This window comes from Castor canadensis, chromosome 1 (assembly GCF_047511655.1).
Source record: "Castor canadensis chromosome 1, mCasCan1.hap1v2, whole genome shotgun sequence".
Lineage (NCBI taxonomy): Eukaryota > Metazoa > Chordata > Mammalia > Rodentia > Castoridae > Castor > Castor canadensis.
In genome coordinates, this window is record NC_133386.1 from 205,531,868 (window position 1) to 205,542,734 (window position 10,867).

The 10,867-nt window shown below is 58.1% G+C and overlaps 1 protein-coding gene across 1 annotated transcript; it reads right to left on the reverse strand.

Annotated features, from left to right (window-relative positions):
• Nucleotides 1-2,094: 2,094 nt before the first annotated feature.
• On the reverse strand, nucleotides 2,095-9,674 carry Fgf3 (fibroblast growth factor 3). Its single transcript, XM_020179381.2, has 3 exons — nucleotides 9,455-9,674; nucleotides 7,431-7,534; nucleotides 2,095-2,439 (listed from the first exon to the last, which is right to left on the reverse strand). Exons 1-3 carry the CDS (start codon nucleotides 9,672-9,674, stop codon nucleotides 2,095-2,097), a joined length of 669 nt encoding a protein of 222 aa, XP_020034970.1.
• Between the last annotated feature and the right edge of the window lie 1,193 nt (nucleotides 9,675-10,867).

Sequence of the window (10,867 nt, forward strand, 5' to 3'; positions counted from 1 at the left end):
CCCGTAGCACTGCCCAACTTCTCTAAAGACATGCCGCCTTTCGACAAGTCTCAAATTTCACTTTATCACTTAAACTAAACACACTCACTGTCACCTTGCTTTTTGGGTACCATTTACTTTTTGGAGGCAGATTTTCACAAAGTTGAGGGCAGGGAAACACTCAGCAGATCATACAGGGACTTAAACACAACTGGTGAAAATGCAGGACTGACTGATGTGGAATGTGTGTGGGAATTTAAACTTCTGTTTTAATATATATATATATATATTTTTTTTTTTTTTTGTGGGACTGGAGCTTGAACCTAGGGCTTTGCATTTGCAAAGCAGGTGCTCTCCTACTTGAGTCACACCTCCAGTCCATTTTGCTTGGGTTATTGTGGGAATCAGGTCTTGGGAACTATCTGCCCGGGCTGGCCTCGAACCTCAGTCTCCCACATAGCTAGGATTACAGGTGTGATCCAAATTCCCTGAGACTCGTCATGGGCAGAGACCCTGCTCCATCCCTTTGGCTTCTCTCCCTTCTCCTCTTTCCACTCCTGGCTGGAGAAGGCAAGGATGCCAGCCGGTGATTCCTGGGACCTCCTGATGGCCTCTCCCAGCGTTGTCTCATGGAGCTCAGGTACCGGCTCCAGGGCCACTGCCCCAGCCTCCTGGCAGAGCAGGTGGGCAGGCACAGGTGTGGGGCTTCTCGTCCAGCCCCTTTGCTTTTTGGGAGAACCAACCACATCTGTCCCCTTCTGTGTATAGGGGAACACAGGCTGCTACCCATGACCACAAGTCATGTCCTCAGCGGACAGTCCGGACTCTCTGGCTGAGGGAGCAGGAGCAGCGTGTGACCTTTGGGCTCCACAGATCTCCACGGGGAGTTCATCACACCACATCCTGCAGTGCTGCCCACCTTCTCCCGGGTTTGGCTGTGCTGGGCTCTCACCCTGACTGGGGCAGCTGAAAGGGGATGGCCATCCTCTGGGGACCCAGGCCCCTCCTTATCTGAGTACCTGCCCGCCTTGCAAAGTGTCCTTTTTCTATCACTTGGGCAGGCCAGGTGACCTCCCCGGCAGGATGGAGCTCAGCCATCACCATCTCCCCCAGCAAAGCACATTGGCTCTCTAAGCCTCTCTCTGTGAGGCAGGCAGGAGTGTCCGGGGCCCTGGAGGCAGGTCACTAGGACGAAGGAAGGGAGGGCCTGTGTGCCTGACACTGTCCCCAAGAGACTTGCAACTTCCAGACTGAGGAGTGTCTTGGAATCCTAGGGCAAAGTAAATGTGTTTTCCTCCCTGTGTCTGTCTACATGTACACACACACACACACATACACACACGTACTCACACAATTCATGCATGCACACACATGCACACTCAGACATGGGAGCACACACCACACACACACATCTTTTTTAGGAACACACAAGCCTTCCCGCACAAATGTTTGCACACATGCACACACATGCATGCACTGGCCTCTTCTTTCCACCCAAACCATACATCCATGTTTGTTTCAAAACCCAATAATTTGGGGTTTTTTGCTGTTTGTTTGTTCAGACAGGGCCTCACAACATAGTCCGGGCTGGTCTTGAACTCTCCATCCTCCTGCCTCAGCCTTCCAAGGGCATGTGCCATCACCAGGCCCAGCCACAAAAACCTAGTAACATTCAGAGGCCAGGGACCATAAAGTGCATCTTTAGCCAGTTCCGGTGTCATCCAGTCTGCTGTCACCTGTGTGAGGAGGTCCCCGTTGGAGCTGTGAGATGTCCTCAGCAAAGTAGAATAAAATACTTTAATGTTTCAGTTACACAAAGCCCCGGGTGTCCAACGGGGCAGGCAGCTGGGCTGGCACCTCAGGGGGTCAGTCTTCCCTAAGGTTCAGAGGCCCATCCCAGACTACCAGCACCTTAGTTTCAGTCGCCCTCCCTCCCTGGAGGCCCCACTCAGGCCCCTCGGCTCCTCTCCAAGCTGGTGTCAGGGCAGGGGAAGGGAGATGGGGTTCCATTGGGCCCCCAAAAGCTGCCAGTCCAGAGGCAAGGAACAGGGAAGAGTCTGTCGTGAACGCCTGCCACACGGTGACCTCGGTAGCAAGAGTCCTGAAGGTGGCCGCTCAAGTCCCGGCTAGTCCCCCACTCTGCTTCTGCCGCCGCCACCGGGGCTGGCCACCTCTGCCCAGGGCCCGGGGCTGGCTGTCCTGGAGCAGCCGCACCATCTCGTGGTCCTTGGGATCCAGCACCCGGGGCAGGAAGAGGGAGGACTTCTGTGTGCGGCGGGTCTTGAAGCCCCGGCGTGGCCGGCCCTTGCCGTTCACGGACACGTACCACAGTCTCTCGGCGCTGGATTGTCGCAGGGTCCCCGGCCCGCCGGGCGCCGTGCGGTACAGGCGGGAGGCGTATGTGTTGTAACCCAGCTCATGGATCCGCTCCACAAATTCACACTCGGCGTTGTATTGCTCCTGGGGGCGAGAGGCTATTGTCAGTGGCCACGGGAGGCCATGCTGGTGGCAGGGCCAGGATGGAAGGGACCGCACCTTCCCAAAGCCTCCCTCTCCCCTCTGAGGCTGCTGGGCCCAGCTGTCCACATCTGCCTGATTCCCGTGTTCCCCTCCCTTGCCAAGGCTGTGTTCTCCACTCAGCACCCCTTACCCATGCTTGGTGAACTTGGCTTTCATGACTCAAGTCAGCAGGTTCCCTGATTCTTATAGGAGATACAGCCTCCCCTTGCCTCTCCCCTCTGGGTCCCCAGCCTCTGTGTCCCAGCACAGGGACAAGTGGGGTTGTCTGTGGAGTAGAGGCAGGGCTTTCCTGGCACTCAGTGGCTACATGGATGGAAGCCAGGAACTGTGTGCATTTGCACAGAAAAGGGCAGTGGCAGCCCAGATCTCTTTTGAAGAAATTGCAAAAGAGAAAAAAGAAGAGCTGGGCACAGTGGTGCACACCTGTAATCCCAGCACTTGGGAGGTTGTAAGGGGGTGAGGATCAGGAGTTCAAGACTAGCCTAGACAAAAAAGTGAGACCCAGTCTCAAAAAGAGAAAGACGAGGCAAAAGGGGAGAAGAAGGGGGAAGAGAGAAGAAGAGGGGGACACGAAGGGAGAGAGGAGAAAGAGGAGGAAGACAGGCAGAGGGAGGGGGAGGAGAAAGAAGAGTGGAAAGAGGAGAAGAAGGGGACATAGCTGGGGTTTTATGACCCTGGCTTCTCCATTAATGCTGAGTTTGGGTCCCTTGCATTCTGAGGGTCACTGACCTGGCCCAGGCTCTCCACAGGGTAAGGGAGGTTACACGCACACACGGGACCCTGAACCTGGCAGGAGGGAGGGACATGCTTGCTGCCTCTTCTGAGTGCAGAGGCCAGAAGCTAACATGAGCCAGGGATACGGTGGGAAACCTACTTTGTCACCAGAGGGGCCCGTGCCAGGTCTGGGGCCCACAGGGGAATGACAGGGGTCCCTGCTCCCCCCAAAGGCACAAACTTCAAAAGCTTCACCAGCATCCCCTAGGTCCAGCCACCAGAGTTACCTTGTGGGGTCTCCCTCTGTGGAGTTTCAAACACATGAAGCTGTGGTCCTAGCCAAGGGGGTGGGAGTGCCCGAGGCCACCACCCCCAGGGGACCACCAACAGCTTCCTGGGCTGGCAGGAGGGTTCTCCTTTCCCCAGGGACTGGCCACAGGGCAGGAGTGGGAGACCCTCGTGGGAGGGAGGGAGGCTCAGCTCCTGAGCAGAAGTGGCCCAAAAGACACATGCTTATTTTTAGAAAGGGGGATGTCACAGTGGGACCCAGGTCCACGAGGTGGGCAGCAGCTGACCTGGCATGACCTCAGGAGCCAGCCACTCTAAGCCCAAATCCATTTCCAGTGACACGGAGGTCCCGAGAGACAGGGGCAAAGGGACTGCCTGGGCTGTCACCCCAGCCCTCTCTGCTTTCCTGCCCCTGTCTGGATGCCCCAGGCTCTTGGGTCACAGTGTGGAGGTCACTGCTCAAGACCAACCTTGACAATTTATAGATAGGGAAACTGAGGTCCAGGGATGGTGTTGGGTCCCAAATCCTGGAGGGATATGACCCCATTCTGACCTCTGCCTGACTTCTGCATGGGGCTGTCTGGGGATGGGGTGGAGTCAGGTAGACATATGGACCCCACCCTGTGCTGTGTAGACTGGACAGTGACAAACTTCAGCAGACCCCTTTTTCCTCAGTCCTAGAGGACATGTGCCCTCCCAGGGCTGGGGAAGGCAGACACGGGTTTCTTTGCAGGTCACTTGTTGGGGGGAGGAGTGATTGAAGAACACAGGCTTTGAGTCTCAGAGGGCAGGGGTAAGGTCTCCTGAGGAGGCAGTTCTGGGGTGGGAAGTACAAAGCAGTCGCTTGCGTCTTGAGGGGACACCTGGGTAGCCACAGTGAGCAGGAGGATGGAGTCAGCTCAGGGACAGATCTGACTCCAGGGCACCTGTGGTTGGGGCTCCCCTCGTGACAGTCCTGACCCTGCTGTACCCCTCCCCCACCATCTGTTTCATAGCCACAGTCTCTTCTACTGCAAGAACGGGACTCAGGGACACCTGCGTAAGATGACACTTGGAGAGTTGTAGGGAGGGATGGGTATTTTGAGAAGAGGCATGTTCCAGGCAAGAGCAGTGCAGCTGGAGAGATGGCTACAGGTAGGAGTGGGGACATGGGTTACAGAACTATGTGGGTGGGGGGAGTCACCTGGGCTGCTCCTCTGTGGATAGAGCTCTGTGTCTGTCGGTGTCATGGGACTCCTGTGGACCTGACACGAGCAGATTTACTTTGTAGGAAGATCTCTCAGCGGGAACCTAGCATGGTGAGTGCCCAGGACACTGATGAATGAAGGAATGAATGCCAGCTGAAGGAAGGAGGGAAGAAGGAAGGGAGGGAGGAGAGAAGGAAAGGGGAAGGGAGGGAGGGAGGGAAGGAAGGAGGTAAGGAGAAAGGAAGCCCAGATGGAAGGAAGGAAGGGAGGGAAAAGAGAAGGAAGGAAAGAAGGAGGGAGGGAAGGAAGGAAGGGAGGGAAGAGAGAAGGAAGGAAGGAAGGGAGGGAAGAAGGAAGGAAGGAAGGAAGGAAAGGAGGGAGAGAAGAGGGAAGGAAGGAAAGGAGGGAGGAGATAGGGAAAGGAGGAGAGAGGGAGAGAAGGAAGGCAAGAAGGAAGGAAGGGTATGCATGGACGGAAGGATGTGTGAGTTGATGGATGGATGGTAGTGGATGGAGAACGGATGGATGGGTGGATACATGGATGAGCTGATGGGAGCATGCATGATGTGGGTGCATGGATGGATGGATGGGTGGACAGGTGAATGAGTAGATGGATGGATGCACGTATGTGAGTGGATGGCTGGGAGTTGATGGATATACAATGGATGGATGAATGGATCGATGATGGATGGCTGGGCAGATGAATGAATGCAGGCGAACGGGTAGATGGCTGGCTGGGAGGATGGACTGGAGGACAGAGAGGCTGCAGGCCAGCATCAAAGCTTCTGCAATGACCCAGGTGGGAAGGGACAAGGCCTGTGCTGTGGTGCTGGCCTCTGGGCTAAGGTAGAGGGAGATACAATGTGTGAATTAGGAGCAACTCAGGAAGTACAGCCCGGGGACTTGGAGATGGACTAAGTGTGGGGCTAAGAGTGAGGGAGGGTCCACCATTGCTCCCACCTGGCCTGGGCTGGAGTAACTGCTGGGGCCATGTTGAGGTGGGAGAGTTGGGGGCCCACTGATTTAGGTGGGGTGTGCTGGGCTCCGCCGGTGGTCTTGGAGACTTCAGGTCTTCTGGGGAGCTCGGAAGGGAGTCCAGTCCTGGCCCTGGAGTTCTCAGGGCACAAAAGTCAATGACCCACAGAAGTGGGCAGGCTGGCCCGTGAGAGGGGAGAAGCAAACTGACAACAAGGCACCAGGAGGCTGGGGACAGGGCAGCAGGAGCAGCTCTCAGCAAGCCGGCACCTTGAAGGAGAGGCAGCTGGCACTGTGGCTACTTCACCTCCCAGGTTGTCCACAGGGCAGTAAGACCTCTGCTGAGTGTTCTGGAAATTTTTACACCATGCAGCTGGGTTGCCTGGCCATCCCTAGTCCATTGTCCCCCAGTGGGGCTGGGTGCCTCACCCCTTTATCCCCCAAAGTCAAGGGCTATCTACTCTTAGGACAGAAGCCCTAGGTGATCTCTGGCCTCCTGGGGTCCCCCAGATCAGAAAAGATGGTGGAGGCCTTGCTTGCCCTCCTGAGTTGACCCTCCCTTCTCTCCCACCAAGGTCCCCAGTGGGGACAGGAGGTCTCCTTTGTCATCAGCAACAGCTGAACCATCACTAAAGCCCTCCTCACTGAGGTGGTCAATTTCAGGATACAAAGTTAGCTCCCCTCACTCACACCAGGGGCCAGGAAACAGGGGTGAGAAAAGCCCCAGCCTACCTCAAGAGAAAGTCTGACCCAGCCCGGGCAAAGGGCACAGTCTCCTGACCACGATGGGAGTGCAGAGGCACTGGAAAGACCTACAGAAGAGCCAGCCCCTTGGGCTTCCACATAAGCTTCTAGCAAGTGGCTTCTGGAGATGGGAAAATACGTAGGTTCACCCCAACTCTTGCACTTCCTTCAGCAAAACAGCTGAAAATCCAGGGCAAAATAACCAGCTTAAAGAGGGGCTCTCTAGACTTAGAGGGGGCAGAGAAATTTGGGATGTTCCCCTGCAGCAGGTAAAGTGCAACAGAAGAGGTGATAAACGGCAGGGAGCCAGTCCATGCCGGGTTACATGAGGGTGGAAACCCCTTCTTGCCCAAGGACTTATCAGCTGAGGACAGGTGGCAGCCAACAGGAGGCAGCATTTCCTAGTCACACATGCTACCCTGTGTATTCCCCAAGCACTGCCGATGCCCACGGATCACCGAATCCTTTTGGGTCACCCGGAACCCCAGGTGATAGATAGATGACTGGGTTCTAAGCTTGGGCTAAGGGCCACTGTGTCTGGGACAGCTCCTGCCTTTCCACCCTGGGGAGATCCAGGCAACTACCCAGTTTCCCCCTTTCTCACGCCCAAGAGGTGAGCTCTGTCCCACCCAACAGAAGAGTTTTTGAAATGACCCCTCCTTGCTTTACTCACAAGTTCACTTGGATATGTTTATTTCCCGGAAATTTAGGGAGCTCTCAGCTACCTTCAGAGAAGGGCGATGGTGGTTGATGACAAGGTCTGAGGGAACCCCACGGCACTGCAGAACACGGGATGTGCCCAGCTCCACCCGAGGGCCATGTTTCAAGTCACTCACGCTATGGTTGTCCCCTGCTTCTAAAAGCTCTGGCCATGGACTTATGAGCCTAGGGCTCTGGTGCAGCTTGGATCCTGCAACCCTCTGACCAAAGCATTCTACCACCCATGGCCCCCGTACCGTCCGTCCCCTGTTCAAGGGAGATGGCTAGTCCATTAGTGCCCAAGCCCCAAGAGACTGGACTCACCGAAGCATAGAGCCGTCCCCTCTTGTTCATGGCCAGGTACCGCCCAGAGAAGAGCCCCTTGATGGCCACGACGCCCACCTCCACGGCCGTAATCTCCAGAATGCCTAGGAGGAATTGGGAAGGCTCGTCACTCCCCCCACCTCCACAGATCCTCAGAGCTGAGCGCGGCGTACCACAGCCTGGCTTAACCTCTCTGAGGCTCAGGACCGTGAGGGCACTGAGTCCAGTAAGTAGGGGGGCAGAGGGAAGCTGGAAGTACAGGGAGGGAGAAAACACTGGACGTGGTGGAGAAGCAAGCAAACATCAGCTGCTCCCCAGAGCAAATCTGGCAGGGTGACAATACACCTAACACTTCTGTGTGACACCTCTGCTGGGCACTGAGGCTCATTTGAGCCCCGCACTGCTCTGTATTCTGGTTTCCTGGTAGACCAGGAAGCTGATTTGCCCCAAATCCATCTGGCAGGATCTGAGTATGTCGAGCTCACAGCAGGAATCTGGCCAGGACGTACTCACTCCTCAGTGTTTGCACAAAAGTTAAATGTTCTCAAAAGCCGTTCCTCCTGGACCCTCAAGCTATTTGTCCTGGAGGAGGGTTTGCAACAAATTTTCTGGGTGGGACCATTGTCCCCCAACAGCAGCTTCCCAGGTGACTGGGTCTATTGTCCACATCCTCTCTAGGGGGCACCTGTTGGGAGCCTACATCTGTCACCCCCAGCATGGTCCAGATCACCAGGATCAGCCAAGACATTGCCCCAGAGCCGGGGGTTGCAGCCTCCCGGTCTTTAGAGTTGGGGTACACAGGCTGGCAGGAGCCAAAGCACCAGTCTGGATGACTGACAGAGGCCTCGGTGAAAGTGCACCCCCCCACACACACCTTGGGGACCTCCCCCAGTAGCACCAGGAAGTCTGGATGTTCTAGGACCCCCAGGGAAGCCTGGAAGTGGACAGAAGGGAGGTGGAGTGTCTCTAGAGAGAAGTCTTGTAAAGACAACTGGTCTCCACTGTGCGCTGCAGAGGCGTCCCCCAAACTCGCCCTCACAGGACTGCGGCTTTTCTGAGGAAGCTGTGGTTTCCCACGGCTGCCTTGAACCTGCCTCACGCTTCCTGTGCTGCAAAACCCAGCGCTTCCAGGCGTAATGGAGGACCTCCCGTGGTCCCGGCCACACTCCCACATCCCTGGAGCTGTCCTTTTGCCTGGAGCTCAGCTCCTTTCCCCCCATGCCCTCTGTAAAGGAGGACTTGGCGTAGGAGACACAAGAGCCAAACCCTGGACCCCACTGGGCTCCTGCGGTGTGTGCAGTCCAGTGCCAGATCCTGGACTGGGGCAGCAAGTATGTCTACATCCCCCAGAATGAGAGGACGCCTCTAGGTGCTCCTGACCTGCACACCCCTGCTACTACCGGCCACAGGGTGGGGGCTACCCTTTTGGGGCACCCACCCATCCCATCCTGTCCCGCTCTTTGGGGTGGGGGGCAAGGCAGAGGTGGAGGGGTTCAGATTCCAGTCAAGGGAAAAAGTCTGTGGCAGCCACGTCTGGGGAACCTAGCTCTGCCAAGGGGACTGTCCTCCGAGTATGGGCAGCCACCTGGGAGGCCGAGAGCCGGGAGGGCAGAGGGGACAGCGGTGCCCCGGGGTCGGCAGGAGGTGGAGAAGTCGTCAAAATAAGAAAGAGGATGATAAATGCCTTGCCCAGCCCCTTTTCTCCGACAAATTCAAAGGACTTAAACTTGTCAGAACTGCCAAACGCAGTCAGTCGGGGTCGCCTACTGCGCGCCCCTTCGGAGGAGCGGGCCAGGCGGGGGCAGACCGTGCCAGCGCTCGCGGGCTGCGGCTGTGGCGCCCTCTTCGGATCGAGGCCCCCCACGCCCAGCTCTCCTCCGACCCCAGCGCGCCCTCGTATCCCGGACGTGGCGACAAGACGAGCGGATCCCGGCGGTCGCCCTCTGGCACCCTCTGCGCGCCGTCCCTTCTGCCGGGCCCGGACCCGCTTTCCCCCGCGGAGCCGCGCGGCGCGGGACACTCACTGTAGGCGCTGTTCTCCAAGCTGCCGTTGACGCGGCCGCTCGGGTGAAGCTGGAGGTGGTACTTGGTGGCACAGTAGAGCTTGCGGCGCCGGGGCGCCCCGCCGAGGTGCTCGTAGACGCCGCCTCGGCCGCCCGCATCGCGCCGCAGCCGCGCCCTGGGGTCCGCAGCGGGCCAGCCGGGCTCCAGCAGGCTGAGCAGCAGGAGCCAAATCAGGCCCATCCTGGCATCGCGCCCGCCACGCGGCGGCGGCTGCGGGCCAGCGCGGTGCCCATGGAAGGCGCGGCGCACCGCCGCGGAGAGGGCTGGGCACCGGCTCCCGCTCCAGAGAGAGGAAGGAAAAGGAGGGAGGAGAGGAGAGAGAGAATGAGAAAGAGAGGAGAGAGAGGGAGGGAGAGGGAGGGAGTGAGGGAGGGGGAGAGGGGAGAGAGAGAGAGAGAGAGAGAGAGAGAGAGCGAGAGAGAGAGAGAGAGAGAGAAGAGAAAGAGAGATGAGACAGAGAAGAAGAGAGTGAGAGGAGAGAAGACGCAGAGATGGGAGAGGGAGAAAGTGAGAGGAGACAGAGAGAGATGAGACAGAGAGAGGCGTGAGAGAAGTCAGAGAGAGAGAGAGAGAAGAGAGAGAGAGATGAGACAGAGAGGAGAGTGAGGAGATGCAGAGATGGGAGGGAGAGAGAGAGAAAATGAGAGGAGACAGAGAGATGAGACAGAGAGAGATGAGACAGAGAGAGGCGTGAGAGGAGAGAGAGAGAGAGAGAGAGAGAGAGAGAGAGAGAGAGATGCGACAGACAGAGGAGGGAGAGAGGCTTTAATTTTCACCCGGGAGCGGTGAAATTTCCGTTGCTACGCAAAGCGCTGAAAGAAAGGACATTCTGCAACAAAAGGCCGACGTGGTCCCCGGCGGGGCGCGGGCGCGGGCGCGGGCGCGGGGCTCAGGCCGGGAGCCGCCCGCGCACCTCGGCCCCAGCGCAGCGCCGTCGAGCCGCGGCTCCGGTCGGCCGCGCGCCCCGCGCCCCCGCGCCCTGCGGCTCTGAAAGGTCCCTCGCCGCCCCTCCCCCGCTCCCGCCCCCAGACCAATTATGCCTCGGAAAATTATAGACCGAGGCCTCGAGGCGGCCGCCCCGGGCCCTGTCACCCCCTCCCGCCCCCCATCAATCCCCCTGCACAATGGGACCGCCGGTGACTGATGTCCGCGAAAACAACTTGCGGGAAATTCGCGCTGACAAACGCCCATTAGAGGCGGCGCATAATGAAGGGGGCCGCAGAGGGGAAGGTGCGGGTGCGGACGCTGGCGCGCGTGGGGGACCCCGGGGAAGCCGTGCCCGGCGCTTCCCGCAGGAGCCGCGAGGCTGTCCTCAGTCGCCCGAAGGGTGTGGCGGCCCCGCCCCAGGTGCTCTGGCTCGTTGTCCCCGACCG

Excerpts from the sequence above, each read along its gene's own strand:
- Fgf3 (XM_020179381.2), bottom strand. The coding sequence starts at position 9,674 with ATGGGCCTGATTTGGCTCCTGCTGCTCAGCCTGCTGGAGCCCGGCTGG. Across the intron at positions 7,535-9,454 it reads CTTGGAGAACAGCGCCTACA|GCATTCTGGAGATTACGGCC; the intron begins GTGAGTGTCCCG and ends AATTCCTCCTAG. Across the intron at positions 2,440-7,430 it reads GGGGACGGCTCTATGCTTCG|GAGCAATACAACGCCGAGTG; the intron begins GTGAGTCCAGTC and ends TCTCGCCCCCAG.